General features: G+C 39.0%; 1 protein-coding gene across 1 annotated transcript; it reads right to left on the minus strand.

Moving 5' to 3' along the window:
• Positions 1-27350, minus strand: mrps5 (mitochondrial ribosomal protein S5). The gene is made up of 12 exons (XM_057847851.1): positions 27213-27350; positions 26753-26884; positions 21008-21133; positions 20828-20941; positions 20613-20732; positions 14218-14252; positions 9518-9608; positions 8069-8115; positions 7793-7850; positions 7335-7397; positions 4539-4675; positions 1-320 (listed from the first exon to the last, which is right to left on the minus strand). Exons 1-12 carry the CDS (start codon positions 27259-27261, stop codon positions 96-98), a joined length of 1197 nt encoding a protein of 398 aa, XP_057703834.1. The 5' UTR covers positions 27262-27350; the 3' UTR covers positions 1-95.
• Positions 27351-27725: the final 375 nt, after the last annotated feature.

A 27725-nucleotide genomic window follows, 5' to 3' on the forward strand; every position in this document is an offset into this window, starting at 1 on the left:
TTCTGTTCATTTGCATTTTATTTTGACACAATCACGATCGTTGTTATACAATTCAAATTCACATAATGACATTGGCTTTTCACGTAATTGAGTTTCTACCAGACAGTGTGTTTGACACCTGCCCAAATGGAACGTTTCAGTCCCTGCGCTGCTTGCACGTCAGCCCAATGCAGTCGCGTGTCGGGGATCTCGTCCTCGGGTTCCGGCTGGGCTCGGGCTCCCTCCTTGGGTGACGCCACCACCACCGGCAGGGGGCCGCGTTCTTGCCGGTACTCAACCACGTGCAGCTGCTTCTTGTCCGCCAATAACTGGTGTGTTTCCTGAGAAAATGGCGTGCGTGTGTATTGATGAGATAATTTTTAAATGGTTATTAATTATTTGCTTTTACCAAAGAAGGCTTATAATAAAGTAATGATTGCTATAATAGGATGCTCCATGGCAAGGCAAGGCAAGGCAAGGCAAGGCAAGGCAAGGCAAATTTATTTATATAGCACAATTCAACACAAGGCAATTCAAAGTGCTTTACATCACATGAAGATCATAAAAATCACATTTAAATCAACACAACGTAGAAACGAAGACAAAAGATCGGATTTAATCACAGAATAAAAATAAATAAATAAAATAAAAATAAAACAAAAACTACTACTAATAATTGAAATCAGCAATGGAGATAAAAACAAGAGGAATAGAAAGCAGGTAGATTGAAATATATAGAGTTATAGATATGCAGTGCTAAACAAAAGCGTTTTTAGCCCTGATTTAAAAGAGCTAACAGTTTGAGCATACTTCAGACGTTCGGGTAACTTGTTCCAGAGGTGAGGAGCATAATAACTAAATGCTGCCTCACCCTGCTTGGTTCTTGTTCTTGGAACATGCAGAAGACCGGTTCCAGACGACCTTAGGGGTCTAGATGTCTCATAGGACTCTAACAAGTCAAGCATGTATTTTGGTCCAAGGCCATTAAGTGTTTTGTAGACGAGCAGTAGTATTTTATAGTCTATCCTGTGACTTACTGGAAGCCAGTGTAGCGATTTCAAAACTGGTGTAATGTGGTCCAGCTTCCTTGTATTTGTGAGGACTCTGGCTGCAGCATTCTGTACCAGCTGCAACTTCCTGACTGATTTTTTATCAAGACCTGTAAATATACCGTTGCAATAGTCCAATCTGCTGAAAATGAATGCATGCATAAGTTTTTCCATGTCTTGTTGAGTCAGAAGCCCCTTAATTCTGCTTATATTTTTTCGGTGGTAATAAGCGGATTTAGTGACGGACTTTAAATGGCTATCAAATGACATTTTTGGAATTGATAACTATAGACATGTTTAGCTCTTGATAATACCGCCTTGTCATTCTGACTGGTTTAAACCGGCCTAGGTTCCACAGGTCAACTTCAATACATTTAATTAATCATTGTTGCATTTTATTACTTACCAAATGCTATTGTTTCATGAAATGTATTTGATGAGATAGTTATTAAGTTGTTACTATATATTTGCTTTCATCAATTGCTGCCCGCAATGAAGAAATGCTTTTGCTTATTATTCTTCTTCACAAAGGAAGAATGTTGAGTCTTGCCTGGTCAAGGTCAGAAGAGGCCGCTTTGCTTTGCTGAAATGTGCCGACACATATGTACAGTGAGGCAAATAAGTATTTAGTCAACCACCAATTGTGCAAGTTCTCCCACTTGAAAATATTAGAGAGGCCTGTAATTGTCAACATGGGTAAACCTCAACCATGAGAGACAGAATGTGGAAAAAAACAGAAAATCACAGTTTGATTTTTAAAGAATTTATTTCCAAATAAGAGTGGAAAATAAGTATTTAGTCACCTACAAACAAGCAAGATTTCTGGCTGTCAAAGAGGTCTAACTTTTCCTAACGCGGTCTAACGAGGCTCCACTCGTTACCTGTATTAATGGCACCTGTTTTAACTCATTATCGGTATAAAAGACACCTGTCCCCAACCTCAGTCAGTCACACTCCAAACTCCACTATGGCCAAGACCAAAGAGCTTTTGAAGGACACCAGAGACAAAATTGTAGACCTGCTCTAGGCTGGGAAGACTGAATCTGCAACAGGTAAAACGCTTGGTGTAAAGAACTCAACTGAGGGAGCAATTATTAGAAAATGGAAGACATACAAGACCACTGATAATCTCCCTCGATCTGGGGCTCCATGCAAGATCTCACCCTGTGGCGTCAAAATGATAAGAACAGTGAGCAAAAATCCCAGAACCACACGGGGGGACCTAGAGAATGACCAACAGAGAGCTGGGACCACAGTAACAAAGGCTACTATCAGTAACACAATGCGCCACCATGAACTCAAATCCTGCACTGCCAGACGTGTCCCCCTGCTGAAACCAGTACACGTCCAGGCCCGTCTGCCGTTTGCTCGAAAGCATTTGGATGATCCAGTAGAGAACTGGGAGAATGTGTTATGGTCAGATGAAACCAAAGTAGAACTTTTTGGTAGAAACACAGGTTCTCGTGTTTGGAGGAGAAAGAATACTGAATTGCATCCGAAGAACACCATACCCACTGTGAAGCACGGGGGTGGAAACATCATGCTTTGGGGCTGTTTTTCTGCAAAGAGACCAGGACGACTGATCTGTGCAATGGAAAGAATAAATGGGGACATGTATCGAGAGATTTTGAGTAAAGATCTCCTTCCATCAGCAAGGGCATTGAAGATGAGACGTGGCTGGGTCTTTCAGCGTGAAAATGATCCCAAACACACATCCAGGGCAACAAAGAAGTGGCTTCGGAAGAAACATTTCAAGGTCCTGGAGTGGCCAAACCAGTCTCCAGATCTCAACCCCATAGAAAATCCGCCGGGGAGTTGAAAGTCCGTGTTGCCCAAAGACAGCCCCAAAACATCATTGCTCTAGAGGAGATCTGCATGGAGGAATGGGCCAAAATACCAGCAACAGTGTGTGAAAAGCTTGTGAAGAGTTACAGAAAACGTTTGGCCTCCGTTATTGCCAACAAAGGGTACATAACAAAGTATTGAGATGAACTTTTGGTATTGACCAAATCCTTAATTTCCACCATGATTTGCAAATAAATTCTTTAAAAAAATCAATGTGATTTTCTGTTTTTTTTTTTTTACATTCTGTCTCTCATAGTTGAGGTTTACCCATGTTGACAATTACAGGCCTCTCTAATATTTTCAAGTGGGAGAACTTGCACAATTATTGTTTGACTAAATACTTATTTGCCCCACTGTATATAATTCCACCTACACACACATAGCCAAGAGGTATCGCCAGCTTGCTTCCCCTTTTTACCTTTTAGAGCAAGACACCCGTCTGTGCTAGGGCCATTCCAAATAAAAAGCAAGGTGAAGGAGGGGCTAGTTATAACGATTGCGGAAGCTGTATTTTGTAATCCATTGTATAGCTTCCTCCTTCTCCTTGCATGCTTTTCAACTAAATTGAGTGCCTTCTCTCCTTATTTTGGGTAATATTATAAATGTTTACCTAAGGATTCATACAGTGCTGCTCGAAAGTTTGTGAACCCCACAGCGATGGTCAGATTTTTTGTAAAAAAAAACTAAAATAACCTTATTAAATGTTAAGTTATACCCAAATCCACAATACTGACATTCCAAATAATGGACTGAAACAAAAGAAATAGTTATATTGTCATTCTTTATTTAACAAAAGTGGTTGATTTAAGAAAAACTCAGATATCATGTGTGCAAAAGTATGTGAACCCCTTCAGTTAATAGGATATTGCGCCTCCTTTTGCAGAGATTACCTCAACCAAACGGTTTCTGTAGTGACTAATCAGCCTCTCACATCTACTTTGGGGGATTTTTGCCCATTCTTCCTTGCAGAACGCAGTCAGTTGAGAGAGGTTTGATGGGCGTCTGGCATGAACTGCTCGCTTCAGGTCCCGCCACAGCATTTCAATGGGATTTAGGTCAGGACTTTGACTGGGCCAGTCCAGAACACGAATCTTCTTCTTTTTCAGCCATTCCTTGGTTGTATTGCTGGAATGCTTTGGATCATTATCATGTTGCATGATCCACCTTCTGCCAAGCTTTAACTTCAAAACAGATGGCGTCAGGTTATGTTCTAGGATTTGACAATATTCCTCAGAATTCATGATTCCCTGGACTATGTGGAGTTGTCCAGGTCCTGAGGATGAAAAGCAAGCCCAGATCTTGACATTCCCACCTCCATGCTTCACTGTTGGGAGAAGGTTCTTTTGGTGGTATGCAGTGTTGACTTTTCGCCAGACATGGCGGTTTTGGTTGTGACCAAACAGTTCAATTTTGCACCTACATCAGTTGATGAAAACTCTTTTTAATTTAGTCTCGACAACACAACTGTTAAAAAAACAAAAAAAAAACTACTGAATTGATTGATTAGGAAATCAGGTTGAAATAATAGAAAATTCCAAAATGTTGAGGGGGTTCACAAACTTTTGAGCAGCACTGTATTTGAACTTGACATGTATTTGTTCCAATTTTCCATTTAAACACCTTAATACTAAATTAAAACAGTGTCGTGACCCCAAATGGCCTCACCTGTTTCGCCAGTCCGGAAAAAAGCGCTCTGGTTATGTTGAGCAGGTTGACCGATCCTTCCACTTTACAGTACATATCTTTCAAACCGATGAGTTTGCACATTGTGATGACTGCGCGGTGGCAGTGAAGGCCGTAACCTGTAAGTGCACACAATCAGTTATTGATATTCTCCCACGTCAAATGGATGTAACGTTTAAAAAAGGTGTCACTGTGTCAGTGTTATTTTCGTCGACTTTTTTCATGACGATGATGAGACAATAAGCTAAAAATGGGACACTAAAACATAACGAGTCAAATGCCATGTATTTCCGGTTGACACCATGTAGGGGGGCCGGTTGACCAGGAAAAGAAGGGAAGGGGTGTGGCGGAGTCTATAAGCTAAGTGACTGGGAGGGGTGGAGTGTACACAAACCAGCTCTGTGATCTAAAAACCAGCAATCGTGTGACTCCGTTGTGAGTGTAAGCCTGTCGGCAAGAGACCTACGCCGCCCCATCGCCAATCCCGGCACTGGGGCCACCCAGCCGCGCGCGCCCAATCACATCCAGCCGCGCGCGAACCCCACCAAACACTCGACAGTCACGCAGATGAGCGGAGACTCCGCGCGAGCGCCACCCCAGGGCCACGGCCCTTTCCAATGCTAATGCTGAATAAATACATTGCGCACACACACAAAAAATAAATAAATTACTTTTTCACTTATCGCGGCGGGTTCTGGTCCCCATTAAACACGAAAAACAAGGAGTCACTGTACACTGTGGTCACGGTGAATCATCCAGAGTCTTTCCAAACAACTTATTCAAGTCATCTAGTGAAAATGTCTTTATAAACATTTATATATATATATATTTTTTTAGATATCGCAATATATCGCAAACCCCCCCAAAAAAATCGCAACAATAGTTTTTTCCAATATCGTGGAGGCCTACTTTTAACCAAGAATCGAGACTGTTTTACGTCCATACCTATGAAGAATTCTGGGATTTAAGCATTTATTCACAATAATTTTCGCCAGAAAAGTTCTGTTTACGTCAGGCAGCCGCTAGCCTCATTTGCCAACAATATATAGTGTATAATGATAATAAAGGGCTATTCTATTCTGTAATAAGTTTTGACTGTATATAGAATAGATTAGATGTCCCGATTGATCGGGATGCCGATCGATCAAGTCCGATCACGTCATTTTTAAAGTATCGGAATCGGCAAAAAAATATCGGACATGCCTTTTTTTAATATATATATAATATTTTTTAATTAAATCGTTTTCTAATTGTATTTAACGTTACAGACAAAATGTCTTACACTCACCCAGAGTCTTTAGTTTTGGCTTAAACTAGGACTATCAAATTTATCGCGTTAACGGCGGTAATAACTTTTAAATATTTAATGCAAATAATGCATGCGCTGCACTACCCACTCACGCATTGTCGCGTTCAGTCTATAATGGCACCGGTTTACGTTTACATAGAGTTAAAAGTCAACGTTAAATGAGTAGAAAGAATTTTGGCAGCCTTTGAAGCTTTTTTATAATCGGCTAAAGCCTTACAATCCCTCTCTCATCAATTAGAAATATCATAGGAAGCAATGTGGGGAAGTAAGGTAGTAGTTGATCTTTTTCTTAACACCCTATCTTATTTCCCAACGCAGAGAAGATATATCAATTGGTACCACTACGCACAGTCATGGTTGCACTTCCTATCATGCATTTGGGCAGAAGTTAAATGGCTACAGTATCATCTACTGAAAGCTCAAAAAAATACACTAGATGGCAATATTTAGTCACAAGGTCACATTTATCCTTTAAGAATTACAAGTCTTTCTATCCGTGGATCCCTCTCACAGAAAGAATGTTAATAATGTAAATGCCATCTTTAGGATTTATTGTCATAATAAACACATACAGTACTTATGTACCGTATGTTGAATGTATATATTCGTCCGAGTTTTATTCATTTTTTTCTTAATGCATTGCCAAAATGTATATGATCGGGAAAATTATCGGGAATGATTGGAATTGAATCGGGAGCAAAAAAAAAAAAAAAAAAAAAAAAGCAATCGGATCGGGAAATATCAGAATCGGCAGATACTCAAACTAAAACGATCGGGAACGGATCAGGAGCAAAAAGACATGATCGGAAAAAACCCTAGAATAGATTAATAATCTATTTACATAATTTTTATAATTGATTCTGCAGGTTTTCCTCAAGTATTAAGTTTCTGATGTTAAAATGAGTGATTTATTAGCTGTTGAAAATCATGAAGTTGCTATTTTGGTCAAAAACTTATTTGTTAAATATTGCTATTGACCCTGAAATAAGTGATTATCTCTGCATTTGGTTATTTTTGTTTCTAGTGTAAAATCTGAGACTTTTGTAGCCATTTTATGTTGTGTTATACTTGCATAAAAAAATAATTATTTGGAATTTTATAAGGGAACGACTTTGAATTTTTTTAATGCCGCTGCTCATAGAGACTCATATATGGCTAAGGTAGGTGCCCGTTTGAGTTTTAGGTCGGTAGCCGCTTTGGTTTTGAAAATATTTGAAGTTTTTGAAAATAGGCCCCCCTACGAATCGGCCTGTGCCATGTCAATAGGTTATGAAGTCTATGGCCTAGTTTTATGTTGCATCCCAGGCAGAGCCTTCATTTGGAACGTAACAAATGTTATTCAAACAAATTGTTCTCTTTCGTTATTATCGGGATCAATAACTGACGCGTTGACTTTGTCCAATGGCTAATTTCCCTTATTGCTTACCCGTGAAATGGACCCAAATTTCAATAAAACCACCCAGGCTTACCTTCGTTCTGTTTCTTCATGCGAAGCGTCGTCCTTTTGAACTTGGAGTCGATGTCGTGATAAACTGTTGACAAACACAAACGGCAGTTTTTGGAAATTGTCCTAACTCGCAAGCCTCTCAATGAACCTGAAGGTGTCGTTATTGGCATTTTTTTTCTTTGTTGTTCTTTTTTCTAAAAGTAATCTCATGACAAAAAAAAAAAAAAAAAAAAAGATTGTAAGATTCTGGGAACACTGTGTGCCTTTTGAATCACACGTTGGCCTTTTTTTCTTTGTCTCTGACTCACAAACCTTTCTTGTTGCTCACATTGTTATGTCACTGTGTTGAGTGACAGCGGGATTCACTGAAAGCCTTGTTGACATCTGCACTGTCAATGACTTTTCATATTCCAGTGAACAATTGAGATTCTTCCTACAGTTCTCATAAGTGGTGACTAAAAATCTTTAGTGTGTACTTACTCGTGTGGTTGTTGTATCTTTCTATGTAGTACAAATAGTGGATGGCCCGATTCTTTGCCTGCGCCAACACAGAATGAGAAGCGATTATGATTCCAAAAATCAATAAAATACACCGAGAGCCACTTCTATAACTGCTCAATATAAATAAAATTATTACATTCGATAACTATGTGATAAATTCTTCTCTGAGCGACATCGCCGCTCAATTATCTTCACCGAAAACATGCTTTCAGGTTGATAGAAATGTGAAAAATAAGTTGAAATAATTTCTCTTACCTTCCTAAGAGCTATATTTCTGTCTGCCGCCTTTCCTACAGCAAAACCTGCACATAAAATGGAGTGTCCTCGTTCACATTTTGACTCTGATTTAGAGCTGAAACGAGTACTCGAGCAACTCGAGTAACTCGAGTTTAAAAACTGATCCGAGTAATTTTATTCACCTCGAATAATCGTTTATTTTGACAGCTCTAAGCATCACGTTTTGCTAGGACTACTTTTAATGCGGGACAGCGCGCTGTCACGTGCGGAGAGGAAGAGGAAGAAAAAAAAAAAACTTACCGCAGCCGACAGCCGCCACAAACGACGCCGACGTTGCTAAATACTAGCCCGCACAATGCTACATTGGTAACAGGCAGCGTCTGGTGCGTCTCATAGAGATCACATGTATGTTGAACTAGATGCCAAATGACAGACTCGGCCGCGTCTGGCAAGCGTTTGTAAACAGCCGCCATCTTAAAGCAGTACAGCGCTAAGCGCTAATAAAGAGCGCTAAGCGCTAATAAATAAGATTAACGTTACTGTCGCTACTAGCTCACAGAACGTTAGCCCTGCGGAGGGCTAGGTTTCAATTAATTAAGACCACTGTCGATGCGTGGCTAACGTGTCTTACGTACAGGCTTTAACATAACATAGCATTGTGGAGTGATGAGGGTGTAAAATAAAAACTTAATCATGCTAACTATCAATTTTAGCTCAGTAGTCATTGCTGGATAAAACACCAAGTAGCACTGGTCCCTAATGTGCTCCAATACAGCCTGTATCATACATTTATTTTGAACACAGCAAAAACTCAAAATCCTATCAGGACTTACAGTTTAGACTAACTTAAAACTTAACTAGAACTTAAAAATGGCTTGACACAAAGAGAAATTCAATTGAAACACGTGGGAAAAAATCCTAACTTTTAGGTGATGTGTGTTATCAAGCGTAATGGCATTTTTAGGTAAGATATATATATATATATATATATATATATATTAATAAGATCTAAAAGTTTTTTGAGTGAAAGCAGTGAATTAGTCTTTTTTTTAAAATTCTAGTTACATCTGAGATGCAATTGTTGGCTGTTTTCAACAATATACATCGAAAATAAAGACATTGATTGACTGAAAATGGTTCAAGATTACATGAAATGTCTTGTTTTGTCATGTATATGTATAATTGCTCTTCACCTAAAAATATATTTGTTTTATCCGATTACTCGATTAATCGATAGAATTTTCAGTTGATTACTTGATTACTAAAATATTCGATAGCTGCAGCCCTACTCTGATTGAAAATAATATGCATTTTAAAATATTTTCGGCGCCAAATTTTCGCAATATTTCTATATATTGTCATACCCCTACTGGAAATGCAAACATTTTAAGAAATTTCTGCACTGACCAGACTAAGACAGCTTTAGGTTCAAGATGTAATGCTAATTATGTTCAATTGAGTGTATACCTGCAGCGCCTTGACCGTTGCCCACGGCAACCAGACAGCTAATGGACCTCTTCCTGCCTTCCTTGGCAGTCATGTTGAACACACTCTTCACCTACAGTAGAACAACAAACGAAACGATATTTACTGGTTTTGTGCGTTTCTGTGTGACATTCAAACAAGTGTAGAAAGGTTTTATAAACACTAGAGGTCAGTAATGATACACCACTAACAGACCTCAGGAATGAAGAAGGTCTAATACAGTGGTTCTCAACCTTGCTAAAGGTACTGAACCACATTAGTTTCACAAGTGCATCCACCGACCACTTTTGAATTCGATTTCAAATTCAATACTGCTATACATAAGCGAGCAAGCTAATATCTAAGTGAATTCCTCTACTGTAGTATATCCCAGCGTCCCCTTTATTCGCCCCTCGTATTCTGACAGCTTTATTATTAACTTTAACTGTATTCTTGGTTTGGGCTTATCAAATTTGTAGGTTATGCTTGTAATATGAAACCAAAGTATGTTGAATTTGGGCGTATTGAGGGCAAAGGTCAAAGGCCTGAAGGGAATTTTGTGATATTTGATCATGGATTTGCCTATTTAATTCAGATTTAAAGGATTGATGACATTTTGGGTTTACAAAAAAAAAAATTGAAATATCTTTGCAATAGACGAAACAATGTTAGAATCACAATTTATCGTTGATATTCAAGAAAACACAATGTTAGGTTCGGGCTTACAAAGCCCCTGGAGGGACATCGAGAAAAATAAAATAAACTTCAGTACCCTGGTGCACACCAGAAACGATCTGGTAAACATTAATATTATATAGCATTTAAGATAGCGGACTCTTGCTATGCAAGTTAACCAATTGTTATAAACATTAGCATGATATAGCATTTAAGCTAGCCGACTTTTGCTATGCAAGTTAGCCAATTGTTGAAAACATTAGCATTATATAGTATTTAAGCTAGCAGACATTTTCTATGCATGCTAGCCAATTGTTATAAACATTAGCATGATATAGCATTTAAGCTAGTGGACATTTGCTATTCAAGTTAGCCAATTGTTGCAAACATTAGCATGATATAGCATTAGAGCTAGCGGACTTTTGCTATGTAAGTTAGCCAATTGTTGTTACCTTTCGTATGATATAGCATTTAAGCTAGCCAACTTTTGCTATGCAAGTTAGCCAATTGTTATAAACATTAGCATAACCCTATCCTCGCGCTGTTTGGTATTTTTGGTGAAGATGATGGTCACTTGTCTACTACAGAACACTGGTCAGTTTTGCCCTGCTCTTAGCTAGATGTGCAATTTTACTAAGATGGAAGGGGACTGCCCTTCCCACGCTTGACCAGTGGCTTCGAGATCTAATGTCCTGTCTCAAATTAGAAATGTTGCGCCTCTCTATGAATAAGTCAAGGGGAAAGTTTCATAAGACGTGGGGCCCTTTTTTGGCTTATTTCCACAACACTCAAACTAAGCCATGAGAAAAATATATACAGTATGAATGTAAATACGACAGCCTTGACTCTGTGATGCACTGCTAATACCTCATCATTGTTATATATGGTTTGCCTATATAATATAACCATTCAGGACGGTTGGGGTTGTGGGTTGGGGGTTGCAGTTTTGTGGGTTTTTTTTTGTTTTTGTTTTGTTTGTTTTTTGTTTTTTCTTTTAGTCCTCTGTTCACTTGTATGATTATTTTGTAATCTTTCATTTGTCTATGTATATTAAAAAGTTGAATAAAACATATCTGAAAGAAAAAAAAAACATTAGCATGATAGAGCATGTAAGCTAGCAGACTTCTGCTATGCAAGTTAGCCATTTGTTGTTAACATTAGCATGATATAGCATTTAAGCTAGCAGACTTTTGCTATGCAAGTTAGCCATTTGTTGTAAACATTAGCATGATATAGCATTTAAGCTAGACGACTTTTGCTATGTAAGTTAGCCAATTGTTATAAACATTAGCATGATAGAGGATGTAATCTAGCAGACTTCTGCTATGCAAGTTAGCCATTTGTTGTTAACATTAGCATGATATAGCATGTAAGCTAGCAGACTTTTGCTATGCAAGTTAGCCATTTGTTGTAAACATTAGCATGATATAGCATTTAAGCTAGACGACTTTTGCTATGCATGTTAGCCAATTGTTATAAACATGAGCATGATATAGCATTTAATCTAATGGACTTTTGCTATGTAGGTTAGCCAATAGTTGTAAACATTGTTGCAAAAGTCTGCTAGCTTCAATGCTATATCTTGCAAATGTTTACCAGATCGTTTCTGGTGCGGACCAGATTGCTTAAAGTTGATTGAAAATGTATTTAACGTTAACATAATTGTTACCAATGTTGACAAAAACAACATTAGGTTTGTGTTTGTCTATGATTACAAACACTAAAATAAAAAATTTAGTTTGTGTGTGGGCGTGTCGCTGAAAGCATTGGCCGTCATGAACGACGATACTTAATGGCAGCCAATGACTTAGGAGCTTTTTGTTTGTGTGTGTGTGTGTGTGTGTGTTCTGTCATCTAATGCAATTCAAAGTTGTGCACTTGCTCTCATTCCCCTACTTTGTCCTTGTCATCGAAACCCAACTTTCAAGGTTGTACATCTCACTCATAAAAAGTTGAATAAACTAAAGCAAAATTGGTAGCCCTGGACATCATCTCTCTCTGCTCTTTCTCTTCATCTCACCGTTTTTGCTACACTTCTACCTCACCTATTCTCTTTTCTCTAACCACCACCTCCTTCACTTTCTCTGACTGTATTCAGTAATGGCGCGCCTGTGTCATCGTCCTTCAGAGCCCATCCTTTTTATCCCAGTAAGCCTTTTTTATTTCATTAGGCTACAATGAATTTGCACACAAACACAATGCAGGCTGTAGACTAATAACACAAAAGCACTAGTAGCATAAAGTGACCATTAGGGGGAGTCTAATTCCTGCAGCAGGGCTCCTCCATTAAATCCATTTTCAGATGAGACCAAGATTGAGCTTTTTTTTTTTTTTGGCAACAAACACTCTAAGTGGGTCTGGCATGCCACGAAAGATGCGCATGCTGAAAAGCACCTCATACCCACTGTGAAGTATGGGAGTGGGTCAGTTTTGCTTCCAAAGGCCCTGGGAACCTTGTTAGGGTGCATGGCATCATGAATGCTTTGAAATACCAGGACATTTTAAATTGAAATCGGTTGCCCTCTGCCCGAAAGCTGAAGATGGGTCGTCACTGGGTCTTTCAGCAAAACAGTTGCCACGTTTACATGGAGCCAAATATCCCAATTACAATCGGTTTAGATGTTCAAACCGAATAAATGTGTTCCATATAAACACCTCATTCGGAATCAACAGGCCCAAACCGAATGGAATTTCATTCCGATTCACAGGGGTGGAATATTCCTTTTCCCAAACCGATTAGAAGTAAAATGATATCATGTAAACAGGGAAGCGGAATGGTGTCTGGTTGCGTTCTTTCTGCGCATGCTCCGTACTGACGTGGTGACGTCACTTGGTGACGTAAGTAAGGTCACTTGCAACATGGCTTCCAAGCACAGCGCACCGAATTGGAGTCCGGCGGAAAGATTGTATTTAATTCAAACTTTAAAAGAATTGAATATAATTGCTCGCTTAGACAGGCGTAAAACGAGGAACAGTGAACTATTTTAAAAAGTTCACGAGAGGTTACACGAAGCCGGAATAGACCGGAGCGTTGACCAGATTAGAAACCGGTGGAAAACCGGCTACTACACGGCAAAAGAGCAAAACAGCAGAAGCGGATACGACCCCACAAACACAACAAGTGGGTTAAAGTTAAAACAGCAGCACTCTGACGATCGATCTCCATGTTTTGCAACGTGACGCTTTGTTTTGATTAATCTGCGCATGTCAGACGGCAGTTGTCAAACGTCCTTTCGGAATAAAGGCAGACACATGTAAACGCTGGATCAGAATAGATGAAGTGACATGTAAACAGCTGATCTGAAATTTCCATTCGGAATGATTTGAATCGGTATGAATAAAAGTCAGCATGTAAACGTGGCTATTGACATTATTCCATCTAACACATTTTAATTGGAGAAATTGGCAACTAACTTTGAAATGTTAAGCAGGTCCACTGCCTTCGCATGACCCATAAACTGCGACCCAAAGTATCTGGATGCGACTTACCTCACATGCTGGTCCAACTGTTTGGACTTGGTTGTCTTGTTGAGGCTTTTGTCGAACATAACAAACTAAGGCATCTGAGCAGTTCCTTACGTTAGCACACAGTACTGTGCGATTGCCTGCTGTTGTGATGTTCGTGCTAATGATGCTAACAGTGCGCACGCACGAGGTGCATTATGATTTGTAGTGCAGTGTAAAAATTCTACACGTCATCTTCGTTATGGATTAAAAAAAAAAAAAAAAAAAAAAAACGTCACGGATATAATTTAGGTTGCACTGAGATGTTCTTCAAAATTAAAACCACGGTGAAAAAATTCCAGACTTACGGCAGCTAATTTAATACTTTTAATACCTTTAATAATGGAAAACTAAATTCAATGCTTTTTTAATACTTTTAAGAACCCGCGGGTACCCTGTAATTATAGTCACAAACTTTTTAAGCACTCATTACTTCCTTGTACACAAACATTTACTAATTACTCATTTTTTGACAACTCCTTACCATCCTTGTCCGACATTTTTTGGGGGGAAATAGTACTCACCTCAATGACACGAGAGTCAAAGTCTTCATAGGTCTCTGCAAGGAAAACCAAAATATTTTAGGGCACATAAAACGCACACAAAACTCTGAGCTAATCAAAAATTACCCATGAGCCTCTTTGGAATTATTTAGTGGTCCCAAAAAAGGATACTCACTTGGGGAAACAGATATGTGTGCCCCATTTTAACTCTTTTATGGTCATTCATGAATGCCGTCCAATCATGCGGCCATTAAAAACTAAATGGGTTTATCACTAGAAGATGACGTCCAACCGAACTGGTAGGGAATTGTATGTTTATCGCTGTCAATGAACAGCAAGCAAAGGATGTTTTTTAGTAGAGCTGGGAATCTTTGGGCACCTAACGATTCGATTACGATTCAGAGGCTCCGATTCGATTGTAAAACGATTACTGATGCATCCCCCCTCCTTTTTTTATTTTTTATTTTTTAATTTTTTAAATGTTTTGTACATTAGTTCCAAAATTGTTCAAAAATACTCTCAGGCTAAACCAAACTACTATTTCAGTATCAAGTTATCATATAGCAGTAAACAAATATACAAAAATAACATTAAAAACTCCAGTCCCCATTCTGTATCAGCAGCTTTAAACTCAATTCAATTAATTTAATGTTGTGAATCAACCGTTAAAGTTGTTAAAATTGCTCCCGTTATTCCATAATTTCCCTTTTGTCTACTTTCGACATGAGAAAGTTTTAAAACTATTTTAAAGATAGATTCAAGTCAATATTTGACCGATTTAGGAGTATTTTAGATAAAAAGTCAGTTTGCTTGGAAGGTTCGCTACAACAGCCTTGCAGGGAAGTGTACTGCTTTAAGATGGCGGCCGTTTATAAACGCCCACATGTAGCTTTTTGTAGATGTGCTGCTAACGCTACCGAATCTATATTGCATCTAGTCCTATATAAATGATATATACCGTAACATTATGTGGATGTACTTTGCAGCAGCTTTTCGGCAGCAGTCAGGTATGTTGTTGTGTTTTTTTTTTCTATCTCGTGGCATGAGTTGAGCTAGTGCCGTGAGTTGAGCATTGGCATTACCCGAGGGGCCGGGTAATGAGAAGCATGATGTTTAGCTACTCTCGCTCCGTTCCGTCTCGAAGACCGCGCGGCGCGCTGAGTGTGTTGTACTTCCGCTTTACTTGGCGTATTTCAATAATCGGAATTTGGATGTTTGTGAATCGTTCTCGAATCTTCAACGGCCGAATCGCGAAGAATCTAAGAATTTGAATTTTTGCACACCTCTAGTTTTTAGTGCTGCAACGATTAATCGATCAACTCGAGTATTCGATTTGAAAAAAAAGATTCGAATTAAATGTTGCTGCTTCGAGTAATCTTTTATTTAAAGTGGCGTTGTAATGGTTTGTTTTTGAAAGTGTTTGCTTTTAGTTTCATTAATTTGGGTGGATACACTGCCCTCTAGTCTGCCTCATTTTACATGAAAGACCAACATAAGCTAGGTTTTTGTTTGAGCTAATGTTTTTTAATGCATTCGTAAATTAGTTTAAAGGTATATTTAGCTAATTTTTGTGGAAATGTGTCTGAACCATTTGTTACCATTAGTAGAGATGTCCCGATCGATCGGGATGTCCGATCAGGTCATTTTCAAAGTATCGGAATTGGCAAAAAAAAAAATCGGCCATGCCTTTTTATTTAATATATATATATTTTTTAATTAAATCTAGGGCTGTCAAACGATTAAAATTCTTAATCGAGTTAATTACAGCTTAAAAATTAATTAATCGTAATTAATCGCAATTAATCGCAATTCAAACCATCCATAAAATATGCCTTATTTTTCTGTAAATTATATATATATTCTGTAAAATAATTTGTTGGAATGGAAAGATAAGACACAAGATGGATATATACATTCAACATACGGTACATAAGGACTGTAGTGGGCATTTCACTCTACTGCCATTTAAATCTGTCTATGCTGTCCTCACTCCGAAGCGTCTACTTTTTCCAAAGCTAGACAGCTAGTGAACGACGCCTTAATAATCAGACTTCTTTTTTCATCTGATTTATTAATAAAATGGCCTCAAACCATTGTCCTCTTTAGACCGTAGTGAAACTACAAAAAAAAAAAAAAAAAGTACACAAGCATTGCATTAGCAACAACGTTAGCTTAGCACGCTATACAGGTTCACTAAACATAAACAAAAAGCGTCTCATACAAAAAATATAACATTTCGCTTACTAACATAATATGTACATTCTTTACAAAAACCATACTTATGGACAAATGTTGTCCAAAGATCATATAAGCACAACATTACAACGTAGGCATCAGACCGAGACGTCGTGCAGCCATACTGAACTGGCAAGAAAGCAATAAACCATGTCGCAAAGCGACCACAAGAGTTCGCTGTTAGACAGCACCAAAAACCTTGCTGTAAAACTTACCAAAAGGCAGAATACTGTCTGAGCGGGATATGTGCGTTAATTGCGTCAAATATTTTAACGTGATTAATTTAAAAAATTAATTACCGCGCGTTAACGCGATAATTTTGACAGCCCTAATTAAATCGTTTTCTAATTGTATTTAACGTTATTGACAGAATATGTTACACTCATCCAGAGTCTTTAGTTTAGGCTTAAGGTAGGGTTATCAAATTTATCCCGATAACGGCGGTAATTAATTTTTTAAAAAATGTATCACGTTAAAATATTTAACGCAATTAATGCATGTGCTGCACGACCCACTCACGCATTGTCACGCTCAATCTGTAATGGCGTCGTTTTACCTATATAGAGAGATAAAAGGCAGCGTAAAATGAGTGGAGTGAATTTTGGCAGCCTTTTGAGCCTTTTTTTAATTGGTAAAGCCTTACAACTCCTCTCCCTATGATTAGAAATATCATGGGAAGCAATGTGGGGAAGCAAGGTAGCTATTGATCTTTTTCTTAACACCTTATGTTATTGCTCAACGCAGAGAAGATATATCAATTGGTAGCACTAAGCACAGTCATGGTTCCACTTCCCATCATGCATTTGGGCATGGCTACAGTATAATTTACTGAAAGCTCAACAAATACACTAGATGGCAATATTTAGTCACAATATACAAAGTCAAGTCTTTCTATCCGTGGATCCCTCTCACAGAAAGAATGTTGATAATGTAAATGCCATCTTGAGGATTTATTGTCATAATAAACAAATACTGTACTTATGTACTGTATGTTGAATGTATATATTCGTCCGAGTTTAATTCATTTTTTTCTTAATGCATTGCCAAAATGTATAGGATCGGGAAAAATTATCGGGAATGATTGGAATTGAATCGCGAGCAAAAAAAAAAAAAAAAGCAATCTGATCTGGAAATATCGGGATCGGCAGATATTCAAACTAAAACGATCGGAATCGGATCGGGAGCAAAAAACCATGATCGGAACAACCCTAGTTAAGAGCATTGTTTATAGCATTTAAGCTAGTAGACTTTTTGCGATATAAGTTAGCCAATTGTTTTTTTGTTGTATATATGTAGATCCTTATTTTTATTTTAATACCGTTTGAGGCCCAGCTCAGGTATTTTAATTTTTTCATGTTTATCCGATTACTCGATTATTCAAACTCTTTCATCGAATAATCGAATACTAAAATAATTGATAGCTGCAGCCCTAGTGTGTTATCAAGCGTATTGACATTTTTCGGAAAGAATTTTTTTTTTAATAAGATCTAGAAGTTTTTGAGTGAAAACAGTAAATTAGTTTTTTTTTCTAGTCACTTCTGAGATGCAATTGTTGGCTGTGTTGACAATGTACATCGAAAATAAAGACATTGACTGAAAATGGTTCAATATTAGATGAAATGTCTTGTTTTCTCGTGTATATTTATAATTGCTCCTTACCTAAAAAATATTTTATCCGATTACTCGAAAAATCAGAGAATTTTCAGTCGAATACTCGATTGAAAAAATATTCAATAGCTGCAGCCCTAATGGTTTTAGATAAAAAAATGGTTTACGTGCGCACACCATCTACATAAGAGTGCGGTGCTGATTAGAGGCGGTTCCAGCTCAATGCTTTTTTTCCCCTCACTTTATTTTTACAACCTGTGAGTGCTTGTTAGCGCCAGTGTATTGAACAGAAAGTCCTAACTAAAGGTAGCGCAAGCTTTGCAGCACATTTGTGTAATACAGACCCCTCAAGATATAAAAAAAGGTGTCATTCATCTAGTCAGTTGACATATCACAAATGTTCTGAAAATATAAGATTGAAAAGTTACCTCGTGTTGCTTTAAAAAAGTATTCTTTTCTAAACCGCTTTAGAACAGCAAAATAAATCCAGGCTTTAGGTGTTTAACATACAGTGGTATGAAAAAGCATCTGAATTTATGCATAAAATCACCATCAAACGTGATCTTTGTCAAAATCACACAGATGAAAAAACTGTGGTTTCACTAAAACCACCCAAACATTTATATGTTTTCATATTTTAATGAGGATAGTATACAAACAATGACAAAAAGGAGAAAATAAGTAAGTGAACCATCACATTTTATATTTTGTGCCCCCCCCCCCCGGCAGCAATAACTTCAACCAGACGCTTCCTGTAGCTGCAGCTCAGTCTGGCACATCGATCAGGACTAATTCTTCTCTACAAAACTGCTGTAGTTCAGTCACATTGCTGGGATGTCTGGCATGAATTGCTGTCTTTAGATCAAGCCACAGCATTTCAATGGGGTTTAAGTCTGTACTTTGACTTGGCCACTCCAGAACGTGAATTTTGTTCTTCTGAAACCATTCTGAAGTTGATTTACTTCTGTGTTTTGGATCATTGTCTCGTTGAAACATCCATCCACTTTTTAGCTTTAATTGTCTGCCAGACAGACTCGTGTTTTCCAGCAAAACTTTTGAATTCATTCTTCCATTAATGATTGCAAGTTGTCCAGGCCCTGAAGTAGCAAAACAGCCTCAAATCATGATGCTCCCTCCTCCATGCTTCACGGTGGGGCTGAGATGTGATGTCTGTGAGCTGTTCCATTTTTTTCCTCTAGACGACATTACTTTATTACCAAACAATTCAACTTTGGTTTCATCCGTCAACAAAACATTTTCCCAAAACTTCGGTTGAGCGTCCAAGTGCCTTTTTGCGAACATTAAACCAGCAACAATGTTTTTTTAGACAGCAATTGCTTGCTCTGTGGAGTCCTTCCATTCTTAGCCATAGTTTTCCATATAGTTAATGTGTGCACAGGGATATTGGACTGTGCCAGTGATTTCTGTAAGTCTCTAGCAGACACTCTAGGGTTCTTTTTTACCTCCCTAAGTATTCTGCGCTGAACTCTTGGCCTCATCTTTGGTGGACGGCCACTCCTTGGGAGAGAAGAAAGAGTCCTAAACGCTGACCATTTGTAGACAACTTCTCTGACTATCGATTGATCAACATGCACTTTTAGAGATGGTTTTGTATCCTTTCCCAGCTTTATCCAAATCAACAATCCTTGATCGGTCTTCAGACAGCTCTTTTGACCGAGCCATGATGCACATCAGACAATGCTTCTCAGCAACAGAGCCTTCCTGAAAAGGCTACTGCTTTAAGATGGTGGCTATTTACGGACGACGGTTAGTGTATCATTTCGCAGCTACTACTTTATACATTTGCTAACGCCGCCGAGTCTGTCATTTTGCATCTAGTTCTATATACATGTGATATCTAGCGTAGCATCATGTGGGCGTAGTTTGTAGGCTGTCGGCTAGTCAGGTATTATCGGAGCCAACCAGCCTAGCATCGCGTTTGCAACGGCGTCACAACTCCTTTCACCCATTCCCACTCCTGCTCTTTTCTCTCCGTGTCTCTCAGACTTTTCTCGCATCACATAACCAATGTAGTAACGCATAGTAACGCATGCTTTTACATCCTCAGTAACGGTAATGGAGATGCAAAGATGAGAAAAGCAATGAGATTACTCACTACTGAAAAATATAACGCCGTTATTAACAAAACTGCTCACCAGTGATTGGGCACACACATGACTTAAATTGTTTGGTAAAAATTGGTTTCAATTGCTCTATAAGTCTCCTTAGGCAGAGGGTACACTTGCTTAGTTTCCCCCCTTCTGTCATTGTTTGCATGCAATCCTCATTAAAATTTGAAATGTTTGGGTGGTTTTAGTTAAAGAAGACGCTGTATTTTCATCTGTGTGATTTTGACAAAGATCAGATCGCATTTGATGGGGAGTTTATGCAGAAATGTGAGAAATTCCAAAAGGTTCGGATACTTTTTCATACCACTGTAGTTACAATTATTTTTACTATGAAAAAATAACTATACCTCGATGCCAATATAGCAATTTGAACCAATCAGAAATCTTAAAAGACATTATATGGTGAGTTCCTAGAAAAACAAACAGACAAAAAAAGTTCTTCACCTCCATTTGGTCCCGGATCAGGTGGTCCTAAACTAATGCCTCCCCAGGACTTCCCAGTCCAGCCTCGCTCCCGCTTGATCTTCATCTTCTTCCTCCTCTCCCACTCGTCACGCTGACGCACTGCAAAGTAACAAACGGCATTAAAATATACATTCACACACGTTCCACAGAGTACAGGTGTGCGTTGAAATGTCATGTACACTACGTGGGTATACCCAGTTCAGCTTTAACTTCCTGTTGCTCAGCGTCGCCTCTGCGGCTCATGCTCTGCACAGTACCGTCTTTCAGAACCGGCACATTCAAGCCGGGCCACAGGAAGCCTCCTTTACCTACGCAGAAACAAAATGGCTCCTAAGCGTGAACTCCACTTCTTTAGACGACCATAGACTTCCCACCTTCTCCGACGGTCTGTCCTCGGTTCAAGTCTTTCTTCAACTTGCGTTTTGTTCTCTTCCCTCTTCCCTTCCTGCCGCCGGCGCCCGACTCAGCCAGCACGCCTTTCCAAAGCTCTTCGGCCGTCACTGTGTAGGATGGCAAGACCAGAGAAAACAACTGACTGGACATCTACCGCGGTCTCTGACACATTATTATTCATTGGCCGCACCTGCAGTGCAGCTGTATTGGTTAGCAACTAGGCATGTGCCGGTTACCGGTTTCACGGTTTACCGTAGTGTGAAAACGTTGCGGTTTCAAAACCACTAAAATTTTCCGTCGGACCGTAATACGGTATTCGCTATTTTTCATGTCTAAAATGCAGCCAGAAGTGACTTGGCGCGGCAGCGCTCACCCCCCCCCCCGTTTGTTGCTGTGTGTGAAAGTGACGCTATCGGCTAGACAGCCAGCAAACCCAAAAACAAATACTCCAAACCAGAGGTTGCGCTAGACATTTTCGTTGTCTGTCATTTTGACTGACAGGGTCATAAAAATCTGGTCATAATCGATTTTTACCCGTCACTTAAATTTTTTAAATGATAATGATGACATATTCAATAGTATTTAGTTTTCATTCATTTTTAATTAATATTATAACGCTTGCTTGGCGGCGAAAAATTAGACACGGAAGTCGTGGTATTTTTCCTCCCTCTTTTTACTCTGCTTACCGCCAACAACACCAACAAAACAACAACTCCGCCCCCAAAGAAAAAGAGGCAACTATATAGACCCCAATCACCAACGTCACACAATGATCTTAATTGTGATTGTCAGCCCAAAATCTTCTAAATATATATTAAATGCATCTTACCAGATATAAAATGACTACTACATAGTCTGTGGTGATCGTTTGGTGCCCAGATTTCTTGTCGAATTACAGCAGTCCATCTCGCTCTCCTCTTCAGGTCTCTCAGAATACGGTAGAACTTCAAGTCTCTCTGTCTATCTTCTCAGTTACTGCAACCAACCGCCACACACGCCTTCACCATTTTGATTATTAATGTTAACGAGCAGAAAAACACGCCGTAATAGGAGGCATGTACGTAGCGGTAATGTGTAAACACGACGAGCTGACACACAATATGGCGGCTCCAGTCAGGGTAGCGGAGTTGTGATGTCATGTGATTGGGGTCTATACACAGGCGGCAATCTAGTCCACCAATTGGATGACGCACTGGCACACCGGGTGCACCAATAAGAACCTCGCGTTGATGAGTCAATGAAGGTGCCGCCGCCAGACCCCGGTGACGCTACAAAATTCTGACAGAATAGCCAACGACGTCATGCATTGAGAGAGACAATAGCTAATTAATATGCTCATTCGCCACCCTGTGGTCTGGGGTGTGAATTGCAACCTGTCTAAATGACGGACGGACTTCAGTTTTTTCCGTCACCGTTTTAAAAAACCGGTCAACGACGGAAAATATTCGGTTAACGCGACCCCTGCTCCAAACATAAGGCGCACTTTTCTTCAATTTATTAAGATCTCAAATCGTGGTAAGTGGAATTAGGCCTGTCGCGATAACAAATTTTACTGTGCGATAATTTATTTCATAAATTATTGCGATATGCGATATTATTGCACCCGCCCAATTAAAAAGAAAAAATTACAACAACACTGTGAGAGTACAGTATATATTAATAGATCATGTACACCCATTTCAACACAATAAATGTTTACTCTTCAATTCAATACTTTTTAGGAAATCACAACTAAAAACAATAGACCATGCCTCTTTTAAGTAAAAGACCACAATATTAATACTTGCAAACGTTTCCCATCGTAGCTTCTGCTATGGCGTTCCATGTGTAATACAGTGGTACCTCTACATACGAAGTTAATTCGTTCCAGGAGCTTGTATGTAAGTCGAAATGGTCGTATGTCGAGCAGGATTTTACCATAAGAATACTCCGCGACCTCGTGAGGACAAAGCGGCATGGAAAATGAATAATTCGTTCCACAGCCCAAAAACCCACACTACGTCCTTAAAGAGCATACGACGCGAGAAAAAAAGTCTTAAATGGCATTATTATGTGAATTAGAATCATATTTTGAGACGATTCGACTAAATACAACAATTTAGCAAAGCACAGATGACGAGAAATTAGTCTTTTAATCTGCAACACACACAGGTGGATGACGTCTGCGGTAGACTGGGCTCATCGGTTTTACTATTCAGCCCATTGAGGGGGAGTTATTTAGAACGAGGAAAACGCGACAAAGAGAGCCGCAAAATGTCATTGTTTCAGTCTCTCTACTCCAATATTTTTACAGGATATTCTTATTATCCAAGTATTTTTCCCCAATAGCTACATAAATGGCTTGAGAAGGACCAGTCAGCCCGTCGAGGGGGAACTATTCACAACGAGGAAAACGCGACGAAGAGAGCGGCAAAATGTCATTGTTTCTGTCTCTTTACTTCAATATTTTTCCAGGATATTCTTTTTATCCAAGTATTTTCCCCAATTGCTAAATAAATGGCATGGTCATGACAAATAACAGTCTTGTGCTGAATGGAATATGAAATAATAAAAATGCATTTATTCAGGACGACATGGCAAAATGACTCCATAATGGTCAAAACTGTCGACTTCACCTTTACTGTCGCACCTCCCGAACCATATTTTATGACACCTAAATCGGACATATGTCATTTCCCTTCCCCGGCTTCGGAGAATGTAAACAAACCAGAAGGCGTGACAGCTAGCCGACATGCTAACCCGAACAGAGTGATGTTTCAAAGTCTTCGAAGCGGAAACTCACACATAACTAGCCTGGATTATTTGACATGACGACCCGGTTGTCGATTGTCTTCGTGGATCGGCAAACCGCCCGGCGGAGAGCAATTTACAGTTCGTTCCCCGGAGGAGGGTGGCTGGAGTTGTTGTGCAGCTAAGGTGCTGCTGCTAATGAGCATTAGGAGAGCTTTTTACATGCCTAACAATCATCAAACGTAAGTAGTCCTTTATTTAAAGGAAGTTTGTAGTGTTTACTTTGTAATCGCTGTATTCGTATGTGACATAATACAAAACGTTTACTCACTTCCTCGTAAGTCCAATGGTCCCACAGTAAATATCCACAGTGAATGGGAACCTTTTGAAACTCCAAAAAGGCGCATAAGCCTCTCCCTCATACAGAATGATTTTTCTGCAGCCGTTTGGCTGGCGTGATGCGAAAAATAAACGTATTAATCCGCAAAATCAGCTGAATCCTTCGTCCTCATACGCAAGAGTACACCGTAGCGTGAAGAGGACGTCTTCTACCGTACACGTCACAGCGCCCTCCTCCTCAATGCAAGACCGAAGCCGGAAGTCACTCATTTTCATGGCGCGGGATTCAAAAAACTAAATAAAAATAGCGATCGCTTCCACACACATCCAAGCGGTCCATATCATTCAGGGGCATAAAATACTGTGTGTATTATGAAATAAATATGCTTTTTCGTGTCACATGCACTTTAATAAATACTGCTGTTACTATTGCAAATAGCAATTACAAAGAGCAAAACAAATAAAATATGAATAAAAATCAGAATAACTATAATATAATAATAGCAATAATAACAATAATACAGTACAGTACCTGTAATAATGTAACGAATCGGCTTCTAATGTTGCGGACTTTTTTTGCTGTACCTGAACGCACCGCGGGGCTGACAGTGAGCAGGAGAGCGCTATTTTACTTTCTGTTTCGATCCTGGCGTCAACAGCAGTGGACACTCGGCGAGTTGATGGAATAAATGATGACTGACGAAGCTGGCGATTTCTTTGGTGATGTTACCACAATAAGAAATTTCACCTTAACTTGTAAAGACTGGCGAACGGAGGGGGACCGTCGGCCGAGATCGACATTCTACGACCCAGTTCATGGATGAACACACCATGCTTATATTTTACCATCATTCACATCTTCATTTCAATGGTGAGCGTCACCTTTTCTTTTTTTCCCCTCCACCTGCACTGTCACCTTTTCTTTTTTCCCCTCCACCTGCAGTAAACTTAAACTGCACTGAACTAAAAACAGAACTAAAATGCATTTGCGTAGTTGGTAACAAGGAAGCCAAACTTTTAACAGCACGTCAGCCGCACGCGCGCACGCGAGGCGGTAAATCGCAGCGGAAAAATGATCGCCTTCATTTTTATTTACCGTCCGATAAATGGAATTATTGCATATTGCAACAGGCCTAAGTGGAATATACAAAATGAATACATTTAAAATGTTGTAAAATGTTATTTTTCCATGTGTGAGTAGCTTCAACAGACTAGCACCATGAAAAGTTCGCCAAAAACAAAACACACATTTTCCTTTAAAATTCAATATACAAACTAACTAAAAGCTTACAAAGCCGAATGTTAGCCTAGGCTTAGCTGGGAGAGCAACTTCGTCGAGTGTTACAGCCGCAGAGTGCGAAAACAAGCTCGATTCGCTTGAATGAAGGGGAAAAGGGGATAGCATCAAAGATCGCTAATAGCGAAAGATGCTCTTGCCATAAGCACAAATCCACGTTCGCTGGACCAAGGAGAGGTCTCACTCCCAATGTTTTTTTTTTTATGTTTGTTTAGATGAAACCTTTCCACAACAATATTTACACTTTAAACTAACTTATACATTTTTAACTAACTTATGAATTCTTTATGTTTTTTAACACATAGGCATGACATCATGTAGACTAGAGCTGACACAGTGGCTGAAAATGGCGAAACTTCACTTGAGCGTTTCCGCCCTCAAAAAAAAGAAAAAAAAAAAGTCATGCAGTAGAATTAAAAAAATTTTTTATTCAGAAGTGTTTTTACTTTTTTATAAAAATGATTTTGTTCTTGCTCTAATCTTGAGCAACTTGAGCTGTGGCTATAATCTATAAGTTATATTTAAATTTACTTTAAAATGTTTTTTTTATTGATAATTTATTTTAACAATATATTCATGTTCCATTTTGCAACTATGTTCTGAAAAAAAAAAAAAATAACAAAACTGTTCAATGGAAAAAAATTATTTTTTTTTAACCCATACATCTCAAAATAACACACTTTGGAGCTATAATTGCAATACCATGATACCGTGAAACCGCGGTATTTTTGCCCACGGTTATCGTACCATCAAAATATCATACCGGTGTTGTGCCGAAAAATAGCCGCCCCGCGTGAAATGTCCCCCCTGACGGGAACGCTTATTTATAACGCTTTATTGAGGTGAAAACATCAAATGTTTTCATGGACGCATTACAGTAATGGATTTACGACTGCAAAATCAGTTTTAAATAAATAAATTAGACAAAATACTAGTACTTTATTTTAGTAAGAAATCGTGGACTGGGCCACATAACCATCTTCGAACAGAAACGTATTAGTCTACAGGTTTTCACGACCATATCTCAATGACAATCACACAGGTATGACATTTATTAGTTCAAGCAGAGTAAAAAAACAAAAACAAACATATATTCACGGTTCAAAAAAAATCGTTTCCATGTCCATCGATTGGTAAGAAAAAGCTGTACGAGTGACGTGTGGGCGCTCAATAATAAAATAAATAAATACATTAAATAAACGCTCAATAAAGCGTTATAAATAAGCGTTCCCGTCAGGGGGGACATTTCACGCGGGGCGGCTATTTTTCGGCACAACACCGGCACATGCCTATTGACAACAAAGTTTAACCTAGTCCAGCAGGTTAGAATTAATGTTGGGATGTTAACTTTAGTCCTTACGCTTGTTGAAAAAGCTGCCATGTCTACTTTGCTGCCAACACGCGACAGGCACAAGAGGAGGTGCAGGGGACCATCCACTTAACAAATGGGATCCGTGGAAGGCGCCCCCTATGGAGCGGAGGGAAGCTCTGCCTGTGGAGAAACGCAGCATGATTGTCATATAAAATACGCTCGGTCAGTGCTAGTCAAAGTAAACGCTTTAGTCCTCGTCTCCCCTACGTTATAGAATAAGAACTGACAACATTAAAATATATAAAATAAACTGCCTGATTGAGTATATTATATCGAACAGTAGCGTAATTCCGACCATCCCGAACAAGCTGACATATTCTGCAAGATATGTCCCGGTTGACCAACACAACGTCATACTTTTAATGATAAACACAGCCGTGCAACATACAAAAATCATAAAATAACCTGAAAGTAACCCTAAAAAGCAGATATATGGCAAATACTTCACCTCCAACAGCGACTCGGAGGGCACAACACACTCGTACGGCCGCCGCCATGTTTGAGTTTTGACGGGTCCTTAAACCGCACTAGTGAGGAGGCTGAGTTTCGCCTGCTCAAAAATCATTAAACAACGTTGAACTTTTTCTTTTCTTTTCTTATCCCAGTTAAAGTATTACAACTAAGTCATGCGGTAAGTATCATCTTTGGGACATTTCATGAAACAAACACGTACTGTATACATTTTGAATTCTGGGATGGTTTTTATTTATTTCTTTTTTGGGCTGCATTAAAACAAGTGTTGATAGTTAACGAGTTGCTAATATGTTAATTTTTACGTTTTTAATTATGTATTTTAATTAAATACAAAACAAAAACAAAACATTATACCATAGTTCAAAAACCTAACATGGCTACGACACTTATGAACAAAACTGAGGGGGGAAAAAAAGGGGAGGGGAACGTGGACACGCCAGAGGTTTCAGGTGCATTCAATTAATTAAGACGTTTTACAAAAGCTTTT

This window comes from Corythoichthys intestinalis, chromosome 10, assembly GCF_030265065.1.
Source record: "Corythoichthys intestinalis isolate RoL2023-P3 chromosome 10, ASM3026506v1, whole genome shotgun sequence".
NCBI lineage: Eukaryota > Metazoa > Chordata > Actinopteri > Syngnathiformes > Syngnathidae > Corythoichthys > Corythoichthys intestinalis.